The sequence below is a fragment of the Camarhynchus parvulus genome, chromosome 1, assembly GCF_901933205.1.
Source record: "Camarhynchus parvulus chromosome 1, STF_HiC, whole genome shotgun sequence".
NCBI lineage: Eukaryota > Metazoa > Chordata > Aves > Passeriformes > Thraupidae > Camarhynchus > Camarhynchus parvulus.
In genome coordinates, this window is record NC_044571.1 from 24,736,806 (window position 1) to 24,752,143 (window position 15,338).

Below are 15,338 nucleotides of genomic sequence, written 5' to 3' on the forward strand. Positions count from 1 at the left end.
TGATTTCTGTCAGTCCCCTCCCCATGAGCACAGCTAATGCCATTGCACTGCTGCTGGTTCAAAAGTAAAAAAAATCTTTCCTACATTGGCTGGCTGGTTTGTTCTTAGTGTAATAGGCACAGATGAGTTCTCAGAAATACTGGTTGCCTATCTGAAGTATGATTAGCAACCTTTAAGGCTTACCAGTCACAAAGAATAATATGTTCTTAAGTTTCCTGAGTCTGCCAATTTACGTAGGTGAGTAAACTAGACAGGTCAAATAACTGGCGTGGTTTATAAATAGACTAAAAAAAAATCTCCATATATAGACTAGTATCCAGACTTTCTATTGTTTCAAGCAAATGATATCATTATTTGGATGTCTTTCCAAAACTGAAAATGACTAGACTTCGGAAACCAGAAGTAGTTAAATATAGAAATTGCTACTTTAATGAGTGAATGCTGTGGTTCATTATTATGCTACTAGTATGTGAACAAATGTCTTTCTGTTCTTAGGGATGGGAAAGGAGGTTTTATTCTCGTCATATAAGATATTGCACAAAAGCCAAATTCAGATTAAGAGTTGATAGGCTTTGACTTCATTCCTTTATGGAAAATATTCCAGTGTAACTGCACATACCAAGATAACACTGTCCACTAACTTGCACCTTGCATAAGCTCTGGGCAGATCAAATACAAAATGCACAGTGGTTTGCATAAAGAAAATATTAGAATGAAAATTTAAAATTAAAAGAGAAACCATCTGTGCTTTTCAGTGTCCTTAACAAGTGATTACATCTACTTTGGCAAGTCACAATAAAATCACAGAATTAAGTCAAAGGACTTTTTTCATTGCTGATAACTAGAAAACACTTCTGACTTCTGTAATACTGGTTTTTAAATGACCTAAGTAGCTTCTGTGGAGATGCATTTAATTCCTAGGGGTGGGGTGTTGAGAACAAGGACTCATGTTAAGATGTCCCATCAATCTTAGTCTAAAACCACCATCCTTTTAGATGAGCAATGTCATGTTGAATGTTAGATGAGAGTCTGCTGTCTCGTAAGAAAAGATAATAGTTAAATAATAACACATCTCCAAAAGTATGGCTTTACAAAGATGGGATCAAGTTCAATAGGATACCAAATTTTGCCTTACCAGTACAGATTTTACTGTAGTTACTGCTGCATCCTATACCTTTCTCTCAGATTTAGCTTAAAAAATCCTATTTCAACAAAGAACCAGGTGACATGAAGTCACCTAAATTTAGGCATCTACATATTCAGGAGGTGTCTTGAGTTCTCATTATAATCAGGGAAGCCAATGGGCTTGCCTTAACTAATAGTAATACTTAATGTAGCTATCTTTGTTTACCTTTATTAATACATTTCCAGCTTCAGAATCTTACTAGGCTCATACCTGTGGGTATTTTTTTCTGCAGGCAAACCCAATTCTGCCCTTGGTAAAGCAGAGCAACACTTTTATTCTCTTTTTGTCATCATTGTGGGCCATAGGTACCACTTCATGGCTGCTTAATATTTGCCCCTTTGTAAGATGTAAGAGACATTTTTAACCATGGTTGCACACTCTTCAAAGGGCTTCGTTTTCCTGCAGTATCGCCTGTCTCCTGCTACCATATATTCAAGCCTCAGCTGACGACTAAGACAAAATTTGTCATTTCTTTAGGCAGGCTCAAATAGACAAGTGCCAGATGATGTTTTTCTTCCTTTTCTGGATGCAATTTTGTTACAGAAAAAGCCTTTTTGCATCTTATCCCTTCTTCATTAGCGCCTGAAAGCTGGAGCACTTTCATGCAGAGACCTGGGGCAGCCTTTTAGGATTCCCTTTCCCATGGCATTACAGATTTTTCAAAAATAAGCAGGAGTGCTATATTTTTCTATAGAGGTTTCCTTTTTTAATTGTTTGACGTTTTAAAGTGTTTTAACTGGGTTTTCCTATCTTATATTCCTCTTTTGTCACATAATGTATAATCACCTTGTGACAGAAAAAAAAGGAAAAATATGGCTGAATTCAGCTTCATTACCTGTAAAATATGAGACTTCCATTCTCACACTTCTTGACAGAAAACTGTGTCACAACATATGCTGCTTGCTTCAAAATGTGCTGTTTGCAAACAAACTCATATTGTACCACTAGGCAAGACCCCTGGAGAGTTATTCAAATATCTGTGCTTTATATGTAGGCAGCTTTTAAGCATTTCTCTTTGCCTGGCCTCTTAAAGACCTTTTTTTTTTCAGTGCCTACTATATCACAGCTGCTCATTCTGGATTTCATCTGGTTTTCTGGGTAAATATGTGTTTGGATGAAAGCCACAAAATTAGAAATGGTTTTATGGAAATGTGATGGATAAGTTCACACTGTATCATATCTGACTTCTGCCATTGTTCCCAGGCAGTGTCTCCAGACAGCAACAAGAGAACTTTATAATCTGAAGGGGGACAGTAAATAGTACCTCAAATAAAGTGAACATGTGGAGCTGTGAAGTTTCACTTTGAAATGAAACTATGCAGCCTTCAAATCAAGGCTGCATGCCAGGAGGTTCATATAATCAAGAGTCACAAGCAAGTCCATAAGAGGAAAGTCTTTTATAGCTTCATTTCTGAGAGATACAGAATTCATGCTTTGCACCTGTGGTTCCAACATACTTGCTGAGACACCCTTGAGAAGATCAGCTTCTGTCTCTTGGGGTCTTCTCAGCATTGGAGACTTTAAATTCTTGCCCTTCCTTTCCTCACCCCAGACATCAAACAAAGGCATCCCAGACCCTGGGAGGAGTAGTGCTTTTGGGTACTTCTCCTTTGTTGCCATTCCCATGCCCATCAGGACTCAGAGCTGAAGCAAGCCGCTTACTTTCTTGGCATCCTGCTTCCCGGTTTTCTTGATACACTACCTGAGAGGGAGAGGCAACGTGGAACTTTGCACCAGTTTATAATAAATAATTGATTACCACAAGTACAGCTCTTCCCATTGCATTGGGAGGACTCCATTAGGCAGTGGTTAGGAAACCAGCTCTCTTCATATAGATGGTAGGAAGTATCTTTGTGTTCTTCCTGGGACCACTTTCTTCCTCCAGAGTTTTTTCATTGAAGGATATGTAAATACATGGCTCCCCCTACTTTTGGTGGGAAGTGTAAACATTCATAAGATTTTGAGGTCATGCACTAAATTATTCTAGTTGCCATGCATCCAGTCTGGAGAAGGTTCTGGCTCTCATTCAAATATGAAAGAAAGAATTAGTTCTTAGCAAAATAATTCTCAGAACAGTTGGAGAGAGGATCCACACCCACATCTTTTCCTTCCTCTCTGACTGTGCCAATTATCTCTCCCTTTCCCTGGACAATTATGGTCTTCACAGTGGTCTTACTGTCCCATGCACTAGCGGGACTGTTAGCAGGCGGTTTCAGATGGCTGATTGCATCTTTGACTTTGAGGAGAGACCAGGCCTGTTCCTGGGCAATCCAGACCTTCTCTGCTGACAGCATTCTCAATACTTGTTTTGAGTGGTTGTTTATAGATATTTCTAGAGAAATAAGTTTGGTAACAGGCAACAAATGTTGTCAGCCCTTAAAGGAGTAAAATGTTTGGTTTGAGCAAAGACAACTGTGCTGTCACATTTGAATCTGAAGTTCTTCTCTGTCTGGTGATGATCAGCAGCAGGAGTACTCTGTCATATTCCTACTTTATTTTTTCTTCTTTCTTTTGAAGGAAGCAAAAAAATACTGTTTCTAAGTCAGGGCTGTATAAACCAAATTTGAAATTAATGTCGGTATCAACAGCTGAAGGTCAAATGTGAAAGTAGAGGTTCATACTGGAGGTGTGGCCTGGTCTGGTCTCCCTGGCACTGACACAGAGGCTGACTCTCAGGCATGCCAGGAATTCCCTCGGGACTTCCAGGCTGAAGCCTCACTGGAAGCATCTGAATGTGCTGCTCCAATGTGCTGTGCACTGCCCCACTGCAGAGGCATGCAGTATGTCAGCACCTCCAGTCCTAGCTCAGTGCTTCTGCAAGCTCCTAAAACTTCTAAAACACGCCTCGGTGAAACTTGGGTGAACAGAATGGGGCTTGTCAGCATAGAGGTTAATGCACAACTTACAATGCACAAAACGCTATCAAAGAAGATGTCGGTGTATGGAGTCTTTGATTGCAAGTTGCAATATTTTCATTATAATTTCCGTAATTATTTTTTGAGCTGTATGTAAGGAAATGGCTTATATTTCCTGGTGTTTCTGTACTCATAGAACTGTACTTTGAGGTCTGTCTCTGGTTGCTTTTGTTCTTTGTTAGAATACCAGCCCTTGAAGTGGAGGTACTTGAATGGGCATGCAGAAATGACAGCTACCCAAATGTGGCCAAGATTAGCAACAAATAAATCATTAACGTGTGGAAAGGTTTAAAGAAAAGTGCACATATATTTCTGTGTTTTTTAAGAGCTTGGCTGAAAGAAACTGCATTTAAGTTGTTATTTTTGGCTGAAGATGTGTAAATAGAGAAATAATATTGTTTGGAGACAAAAAAATGATGAGAAAGCAAGAGGGCAGAAAATTTTTTGTGTTGGGACACAAACATTGTATGCTTGCTGTACATAAAAATGAGAAGTATTTACACTAGGCAAATATGCAAGCTTTACAAACATAGGTGGCACTTACATGTTTTCTCTTGCTTTTGTTTGAGCAGTGTTCATGTTCCTTGAACATGATGAATATATTCATCCCAGCACAGTGGCTGGGTAAGCCAGCTCTGGAGATGCTTAGCTTTGAACAGTGTGAACCTGAGCAGTGTTAGATGTAACTTAAAATTTGCTGATTAAAGAAAACACCTCTAAGAACCCAGTATTTCTTTATTTGGCGAAGTAACATATCACTGTTTTTATTAGTAATAATTCACAACCACATCAGTGCAAGAAACAGTGAATTACCATTCTGTATTGTCTTGGTATTATCATTTGTACAAAATCACTGTAAAAAATCTGATAAATTACACAAAAGGGCTATGAGGTTTTAATTCTACTGCCTTTGCTCCTGCAGTTGGTATTCAGGAGTAAGCCTGTCCTTCCTTACAAGCTTATCCCTTCTTACCCCACCTTCCCCCAGGGACATGCCTGGTCAAGAGACCTGTGGTGTCTCCCCATGGGGGCTCCCAGTGGGCTTGTGCTCACGAGTCAACATCACTGCTGCCTGCAGATGTCCCAGCCCTTGCTCTTAGTATATCCTCACCACTTTCATTCTTCACCTAATTTGATGCTCTCTTCATCTTTTTTTTTTCCCAAGTTTTTACCACCCTTGCACTACCATTTCCCTGCCAATACTCCTCCCAAATAAACAACCTACTCTTAATTTCTTTTCACTCATTGGTTCATATTTTTTACACTCAAAATTTACTTTTTCCTGACACTATTACCTAGGCAATATTTTCTCTAATATGGTATTACCATTACAGTTGGCTGAATGAGACAGCCTTGCCTCCAGGGGCTGTGTTTTGACCCTGTGGATCTCATTGGGAACATTAATGTTACACATTTCTGGACAGAATTACCATCTTTTACTCCTGATCCTCCAACCTAATTCTAATTAAGCAGCACCTCACTTTATGAACAGAAAGCTTGCACACCAGTGCAATGGCATAGCTCATTTTGTGTTTGCACATATATCTGCTCTTAAATAATATTCTTCACACTCAGTGTTCCTATCAAAGGGTGTGTAGCTTCCTTTGGGTGAGACTTGGGCACTTAGTGCAGGATTCATCTCATGTGAGCTGGACATCTGCCCTGTAGACACATCTCAGCTAGTTACCCTATGCTACATCTGTAATCCCCTTACCCTCCTATGATGAGATTTAGCTCTGGTATCTGAAATAGATCTGATGAGAGTCTCTGGGTGATCTAAAACAGCAGCTGGATGTTGTGCCTATATTGCATAAATCTTAAATTAGATCCTATAAACCCCATTTCTAGACTCTGCCTAAACTCTGGACTTCTTAGAGATTAGTGGGATTATACATCATCCAAAACATGAGAAAGACTTGGAGCTGAAAGGCTTCTCAGCAGACACCTTCATACTTGAGGGCCAGTTCTTCCAGCTTGATTACATAAATCCTAGAGTATCATTCTGGTGCAGGCACACTTGTCTTCATTTAACTGCATACTGAGCTAGTTGGGAGATTCATCTCCCCATCCTTTCACTTTCTACCTGGGGTGGATCTCTATGTGGAAGCTACCTCCACCCACCTTTGTGGTTGAGAGAAAGCAGTAGAACTTTTCTGTGAGACATGCAGTCCATCATTTTAAATTCCAGTGTAAGGACAGGATGAAGCATGTCCTAGATCTGACTGTTCTCACTGACCAAAAAGGCTCCTTCTCAGACCAAAACAACCACATTGGGTTGTCACCATTAGTGTTATATTCCCAGAAATCTGTTTTCCTCAGGACACTAATAGTTGAGAACTTCAAAGTACATTTTCCATTGCTAGATTTGAAACTTTCAGGCTTTTTGCATTCTAATTATTGGCTTATATATGTCCATTTGATTTCCCTTCATCTCAATTGTAGGTCCATGGGTATAATTGTTTTTAGCAAAGTTCTACAAGAATCCTTAACAGACTTATTTTTGAACATTAACAAGCTTGTAAACCATACTGTTTTAGACTGTAACCCCAGTAATGTAAGATCAAACAGCAGTGCAGCGACCTTCAAAAAATTATAAATATTCTAGATATTTGTAATAGTGGAAGATAGTAGAAAATGCTGCATGTGACTAAAAGTTCCCAGAGTCATTCCACTAGCAGTTGAAAAATGAAGAGGTGGAAATTAGGTGATAAAGAAGGCCCAAGTATAATCAAGAAGAGGTATATTGCTGCTGGTTTCAAATGCTTTCCCATTATGTTCCCTACCCTTGGAGAATCTTCCAGATTTTTCTTTTCATTATCTGCAGAATCTGTGTGCATAAAAGGATACAAAATGAAAAAATAATGGAAAAAAAAAAGCTTCCTAAAATTGTGGAAGAAAACAATTGTGTCCCCATATTAGCTGCTGGTATTGTTACAGCATGCAAATTAAAATATTGGATGGTGGATAGTACACAAACAATGGACCTTGAACTTCCATTTGAAATAAGCATTAGCAGCCTCCATTTTTTTCTTACAAGTGCACAAATATCTTAACATAGTTCTGATTCATTTTCTATTTTCTCCTTGACAACAGTTTACCAAATTTAGAGTCAGTATGCTATTTAAAGAAATAAACTTATTGTTCTCATTATTTTTTTCTCAGTAGGCAAAACTGAGAACCCACATGATCAAATTACTGTATCTGTCTGTTACTCTTAGGCTGGGATATGCTGTTGTTTACAACACTGACAAAAAAAGATTCTAAAAGTTCAGAATTTATTGCTACCAATGGCAGCACTACATAGCACAGTTCTCCTTAAAGTATACCCACATCCTCCAGAGGAATATGATCACACAGGCCATTCATCTGCATGGCATCCATAAAAATTAATAGAATATACTCAACTTCAGAAAAGGAACTGTGGAGGAAACTCCATTAAATGAAGGCTACTGAGAAAAAGATGCACATTTCATTTGCAAATAGGTTAATGAGAAATAAACTCCATGGAAATAGTGAGGTTTATTTAACTCAAAAATGGACCAACCTGAGCAAACTGCTGGAGTTTATAAAATTGTCTTGATTTAATATTTCCTCTAAACAATAGCTTAAACATAAATCAGAATTCATAACATGACACAGAATTCTGCTACATCCATGAAATAATTTTCTGAATAAAACACCTAACCTAGGTCAGGGCATAGTTTCAGTTTGGTGGACTGCTTTGATCAGTATGAAAACCCTACCTCTTCAATTAAACATGAGAAGTAAATATAAAGCTGAAACAAAAGTGTTTTAGTATATAAAAGTACTTAAGATACAGACATGAACCTTCTCATGACAAGCATAAAAACTTGTTTTGGGAACTTTGTATTTCTGTGTATCGTAAGATTAGGAGTCTGCTGTACAAATATGACCAAAGCAGGACTTAGGTAATGCTTGGTGTCTGCTCCATACCTTTTGTTCATTTGACTGCCAGGGAGGTATCCAAATCCCAGAGCTGTGTTTTCAGGTAGTGTGAATGCAGAAATAGATACCTGAGAATAACAGAGATACCTCTCTGTTTTAGCTCCTTAAGTCAGCCCTAGAGGCAGGAATAGCAGCATCACTGTCTATTTATGAAACAACACAGCAGTTCAGAGCACCCATCCTGTTTTGGAGCCTTGTTTATATCCCCTTCACCTCCCTTTCAAGAGATGATGAGCTCAAGCTTTGAAGGAGGCAGAAAAGTGAAGGCACCATTTGCTTTAGCCAAGAGGAGAGTGACTTGGAGCCTGACTCTGTACCCTGCAGCTGGGTTGCCTTGAGGTTTCATGTGAGGAGCAGTGCATGTGAAATGCCCTGAATGAGGGATTCGGGTTTCCTGTAGCCACTAGACTTAGTCTTTCTCCCTTTTTCTTCTGACTGTATTAATTATTCACTGTGGGCCAAGTCAGGTTCAGAAACAGTAATGAGAAATCCCTTTCTCCTTTCCCAGATTACTTACTAGGCTGCTGGGTCATTTTCAGGGGTTCAAAACCCTGAGCTCCAGTGGGCTGCAGGCTGGTCTTCACAACATTCCTAATCATTAAGTTACACTTAAAGAAGTCACACCACAGCATCTCTGCTGTTCAGGTTTCTGAACAAGACTGGCTGTGGCTGCTGCATTCTGTGCAGTCACTTGCATGGAATATAATGTGAGTTTGCCTGCCTGTTGAAGTCCATCCAAGGATTTCGGTGGAGCAGTGCATATTTTGTGATCCATATATTTTTGGCCCATGCCAACGTGGTTGTGGTCAGGCAGGAGAGATGTAACTGAAGACATTTACTTAAGCTGGGAGTGACTTCTAAATCACAGTGGTTGACCACTAGCAAATTTTTTGTTCTCCCGGAATAGGTAGCTGTAGAAGATGAGAAAACAGGAGTTTGGCTCAGGATTTTGAACATGATACCTACATCTTCTTTTATGTCCACCAATAAATATTTCAAAATACAGCAACCATTTGGAGCATGCATAGAAGGATGTGCTGCATTGTGACCTAGGACTTAGTGCATGTCCCTAAAGAATTCAAGCAGCTGCACTTCTGTGATGTGATATCTATTGCATGTGTCAAAAAGATACATGAGATACTGCTCAGCATCGAGCTGCAGTGTTTTGAAAATGTGGAGGGAAATAAATGAAGTAGCATTATATTTCTTGATGCTGATCTCCAGGAACTGGACAGCCACTCACAGTTACTTCTAAGCATATATTAAAGAGGTTTCAGCTGTAAATCCTAGATCTGATCCTGGTCTTTGCTTTAGCAGTTCCCAGCAGGTCTGCTAATCAAAGCTGATTGTGCTGTTTCAGATATTCTAGCTGATATCTTTTAACTTTTGTGTTATGTGTGTTCTGGTTTGCAGGGTGGAAAGAAATACACAGGACCATGTGGAGGCAGAGACTGCAGTGGAGGATGTCAGTGTTTCCCTGAAAAAGGAAGCCGTGTAAGTAACATTTTTTCCTGTGAATTGTTCTTGATAGTACAAGTTCAATGCTATATATTTTGCTATAGGTGGACTTGCACCAGACTGCTAGGAGTGCTAAAACCATTATTCTTTTTCAGGAGAAAGTTGTTGGTGTTTCATCTTACTTTCTCACAGGCTTGCAGATTTGAAGAAATGCTTTGTTGTGAATGCCTTGTTATCATATGTAGCAGGCACCTATCTCAAAGATGAGGGCCAAGGGACCTGACAGCCATGACAAGCTGATCAGATCAGAAGGATGAAAAGATACCACATACATGCATGGGATACAGACATTTGGTGATTTTAGAGCTCTTTTCCAACCTAAATGATTCAATAATTCTGTGATTCTATATGATTTCCACTAGAGGAAGAAGGAACCATGCCTGCAAAACCTGAAATCCCTGCTGAAAGGCAACTGTTTAAAATTCCTGGCATTATGTTGTGGCTGACAGTCTGTTCTTCGTTCTGGGAACTAGTGAGGAATGAGGCAGAGGAAAGGAGATGGGGTGCAGGGGATTAGCCACCTGCCACAAAGAACACTGAGAAATAGGGCAGGGCTCCTATCCTGTATGGCTTGGAGCCCTGGCTGGCAGGCTCCTTCTGTACAGCTTGGTCTTCTGCAGCTGAGACAGTGACTCAGCCTTTTCCATCCACCCATCTCTAAGAATAGGTCAGGCAAGAGATGTGGTGGCAGGTCATGTGCTTGTTCTGCTATCACAAACCTCATAAGATTTTTCAGCAGTCCTCTGCCTTCCCTCCACACAGCCAGCCACTGGTTCCCATTCCCATTGCATTCCTCAAGCTTGACTCCACGTCTGAGTGGAGGGAGAGGTGGCAGGAAAGTCACAGTGTAGGTGGGAGGCAAGGAACATTGCTGTTTACAGCAGAAGTCCTGATGTCTCCATGGAAGTCAGATGATCCTGGGGACACCATGCCATGGGGACTGTTATGGTTATACTCCCATGGCCTGACCATGAGCTGCTCATGATCTGCTTTCCATTACAATAACCTAATGGCAGCCTGATGATCTGAGGACAAACAAGCCATCTCCTGAGACACAGCTTCCCATGGGGCTCCCTCCAGCTGTTATTGCCTTACCCTCATCATCCAGCACATGAAGTTTGGCAAGTGCCTCCTGCCACTTCCCACTTTTGACTGAAAATCAAAAACTGATGCTGTAAGATGCTCACTAGAGTTCATGAAAATATCTGTTGCAAAACTATCAACTTTGAAATGTTTTTCATGCTCCTTATTGACTGAATGACCTTGAATTTCAGGTTGCCAAATATGAAAGAAAAAAGAGGTAGTTAAACAAAACTAGCTGCATAGGTTGGAAAAGCTGAAAATGGGAAACTACCACAATAGAGAAGCAGTCAGGTGCCACTGACAAGAAGCTCCCTGTGAGTTGCTTCCTATCTAGATTGGGAAAGTGAGGGCAGATTTTATGTACTTGCTTACCACTCTCAGTTTTACCTCAGGGAAGTAAATAAACCCACTTATTAATGAGGTTGGCCTCCCTTTAAGTAGATGCTCAAAAAGAGAAAAAGGACATGCTACAAAACATAAATTATATTTTACTGCTTGTGGTTAATTGTGCAAGATGTGAAAAAGTATTGGAAAAGGGGATTTACAGAATTTTACACTTCAAAATTAATATTTTATCCCTCTGTATTTTACCTCTCTGAAATGATACACCTTATTCTGATTTAGCATACACTGCCTGTATTTTGTGTCTGCTGATCTCTTCAGATGTCACAACTTCTGTTAAACATCTGGTTTAAGGAACAAGATTGGCCTTTAGAGTCTAGTCAAGTTTGGCATAGCTTCTGGTCTCATGCTAATCCTCAATGGGAATATTTATTTTCACAAAAGCTCAGTATAATCTGGCGCGGCACACGTTCTCTGTTCGAGGTGACTCATTGCATGCACAATAGAGGTTCCTGCGTGTTTGCACTTGTCAGAGTGCCTGAAGCAGTCTGGCAGAGCCTGCTTCTGCAGTGGCTCTCCAGCCCAGGTGCCACAGAGCTGTCAGTTGCCTGCAGCTCAGGTAGGAGCAGCCCTACAAGGGTCTGCAGCCAGCTGTCAGCCCTACCATCCTCTGGAAATTCACCCTCTGTTTGTGACAGGTCTAAAGCCAGGCAAATTAAAAGCATTGTCTTTGGATTGCTCCTACTGAATGCACATCAGCATCTGTTGAATGAAGTGAATTCATTGAAGTGGTAAACACAACTGCAAACTATGAATGGAGTGAAGGTGTAGAGGAATTCCTGCTCTTTATTTTTATGTGCTTCTACTTCATTTGTTGTCATTGTAGTCTTACGATACAGCATTTAAGGAAATAGGCTTAGCTTTGTTGTCTTAATCCAGTAAATTTTGTTTTTAAAAAAGGGTTTTTTTTGCAAAATATGCCCACTGGTATCTCCTGGGACTCTGTGCTAGAGAGGCACTGTCAAGATGTGCAGAGATTCATCCCGGCTTTGGTGATCCGGGCCAGGTCTCCAGGTGCAGGGCCCCTGGAAGCCCTGTGCTACTGTCTACACTGCTTTTGGTTCAGGACTGGTGAGGATAGGCACAAAGGAAAAGGAAAGCTTCACAGGGGCAGTTTCTATGGGCAAAAGGCAACCTAGCACAAATCAATGCACCCACCTAGCAGGCCTACTGGAAAGAGGTATGCGGTTTTAGGTGTTCTCTACTTTATTTTGGCTGGGCTTGACCCTGCAGCTTTCACTGGGCTCAGTGAAATCCAGTGGGAACAGAAAAATAAAACAGCAGAAGCATCATCTGCCCACTGTAGTGGTGGGGGAGCTGCTGCAGCTAAGCAAAAGCATAATCTAGCCTGCAACCTCCTGCCTCTCATCTGAGCTGCTCCCAGGGCTGTGAGGACACCTGCAAATGGTACTTCCTTCTTCATTCCCAAAAGGAAAGCTGGTCAAATCCAAATGTGCAGAGAATCAGGACATTGTTGATAACTGTGTTTGCAACTCACAGCAAATGCTGAGTTGTTTCTTGGAGAACTTTCTCCAAAAAATGTCTTTCAGGCCATACATGATCCCCTTGAAGTTCCCACCTCCAGTCCTGCTTTGTGTTCACATCTTCATAGCAGAAAGAGTAAAGTTCCTTCCATAAGCTGGTTTTGGTTTTCCCAGTCTTTATTGACACTCTAGTCTTTGTTCTTTTCACTTCAGCCCAGTTATGTTCCAGTTGTATTTACTGTTAGCTAGTTACAAATACCCAATCTATCTAACCATACCTTGCATCTAGGCAGATGATTGGAGCTGGGGCTGCAGGAGCCAGGCTTGGAGACCAGCCTCAGACTCATCTCCCCTTCTCACAGTGGGCAAAAACTCAGTGGAGTTGCAGTGCAAATCAAAGCTCCTGAAGGAGTGTTCAAATCCACATGACCATAGTATGACCAAGAAACCATAGTATAAGCCTCAGTGGAGGACACAGAGTGAGAAGGCAGATTGAAGACAGCAGACTTTTCTCCCTGAAACAGATTAATCATCTAATTTCCTCTATGGCAACTTCTCCTAAATTGTTCTCCTGCAACAAGAGGCTCACCCTTTCCCTAAGGTGCATTTGGAGAACATAATATAAGGAGTACACAGATGCCTGGGTATGAGGGAAAAGAGTAAAGGGAAACACTGATATGGTATTGAAATTCTGTTTTGAATGAAATGGAAAGCCTAGATTAAATGAATTTTTAAAAATCTGCTTTTCTTTCTTTCTTCCTCAAGATTTTTATTGCAGCTCCTAAAATCTTGAGATATATGCTTCTTAGCAAGCCATGCATTGCTCAGAGAACAATATATGTGCCTTAAAATTTGTTAAACATTAATGCACTTATGTAGGAAACGATAACTCCATAAGTACAATGGCCAACTGTTTGATCCATTGAAGTTCACAATCAGCCTCACTTCATCACCAGCCTAGAAGGCTTTATGGAAAGTGGAAGTGGGTAGAAATCTTTTTGATCTTTCTATAGAGTGAGAAATTGCACTCTTTTGTACTTCCCAAGTCAAGCGTCTAACAGTGCTCAAGCCATTTAGCCATTGTTTTTGCAAGGAGCTGGAATGATGGAAACTGAAATTATAAGACAGCTTTGTGTCCCCCCATAAAGGCCACTTCTTGGGAAAGCCCAAAAAAAACCCAAAAAAACATTCGTTTTTAACCTAGACTGACACGAGTGTTCCCTAGCAGTCCTTTACAGCTGTTCTATTGCTTTCACTGATGCAGTGGCCAAGGGTAAGCTATTAACAGTACACCTAAAATTACTTCTGTCTGCTTTTGGATGCTACATAGTTGGGAAATGTAGTGTGTCATATTTGCTTGCAAGCATTTTCCAAACAAGTTTAAGTCTTTAACACATGGGCTAGATTTAGATGTGTTTCTTTGTAATTAAAAACAAACAACAACAACAAAATAGAACATACAAATATTCTAAAGTCAACTCCATTATTAAATTATAGGGAAATGTTTAAATCCAATAAAATAATTTTATCAACTGTTAGTGTAATTCTTGTATATCATAATTAACTGGCTTCCAAGCTGGTATAATGGCAGTAGCTCCTTGTATGTCTGTTGGTGTAAACTGATATATCTGATTAAATCTGATATTTAATTTTTTTCTCCACAAAATAATAACATTAGAAGCATCTTCTTAATTATTCATCTAGCTCACTGTTCTGTTCCCAAAAGTGAACTACCATAAGAGATGCTATTTATAGGGAGCACAGAGTTCTGGCAATTTTCTGCAGTCCATTCACTTGCACCTGAGATAACCCAATTTAAATATTCCTTCAGTATCTGTGTTTCGTCCTGAATTTTTCCAATCCTTTTTGAAGCTACTGTAACTATGTGTCTTTGCAACCTCCAGTGGCACTATTCAAAGGATATAAATTATAAAAATCACTGTCTGACCTGTTCTAAGGAAAGCTCCCTCTGGTTTCCTCAAATACATCCTATTTCCAGTACTGGGAGATTTCAAGTTGGTCTGTGTTTAGGTTACTCGCTGTTTCCCTAATTTTGTTATATTCCCTCTCAGCTTTCTCTTCTCCAAAAGGGTGAGTCACAGCCTTTTTAGGTTCTCTTCTGAAGGTGACACTCTAGCCCTTAGTCCCTTTACTCTCTCATTCTGTGACACACCAGAACTGTACCCATCCAGTTTGGTGGGGTCCTTCTGGATCTCCCAGCATGAGAAGTCACCAGATCTCCCCATTCCTGAGCACCAGCATCATATTTAACAACCTGAGAGAGATTAGTATCATCCATAGAATGATGATACTAATCACAGTTTCACAGTTCAATCCTTTCTGTAGATCACCATTGGAATCTTTGCAAAAACCACTTACAGCATGTGTCTGAGAGGACCCAATGGTGTTATGTCTTCATTTTGAAATGTGACCATCAGTTACTATTCTTTTCTTCCTATCCTTTAACAGCCTTCAGTCCATAAGAGCACCTCTCTTACGACCCCAAGATAATTTATTTTAAAAACTTCAGTGAAGTATTTTATAAAAAACAGTTTTGAAAATCCAAATACATTGTAGTCACTAAGGCTTGCTTTACCATGCTTATCCTTGAGCTCAATTATTGCGTTCCTTAAGGTGGACTACTGCCTTGCCAAGCAGGAAAGTCAAATAAACTGGCCCACAGTTCTCAAAGTTTCTTCTTGAGCCCCTTTTCCACATGGGAGCTAGGTTGGTGCCAGCCCACTGGTGCAGTGGAGTTTGTAGTGCTGGGTCACACACTTTGGC

At 40.2% G+C, this 15,338-nt stretch overlaps 1 protein-coding gene across 3 annotated transcripts in view; it reads left to right on the forward strand.

The window, feature by feature from the left end:
* COL4A2 (collagen type IV alpha 2 chain) overlaps positions 1–15,338 on the forward strand; it is a 141,465-nt gene that overhangs the window by 32,118 nt on the left and 94,009 nt on the right. For all 3 annotated transcript variants that reach the window (XM_030962981.1, XM_030962973.1, XM_030962985.1), the window contains exon 4: positions 9,481–9,561. In XM_030962981.1, the coding sequence (XP_030818841.1) occupies positions 9,481–9,561 (81 nt within the window). The remainder of the gene's footprint in view (positions 1–9,480; positions 9,562–15,338) is intronic.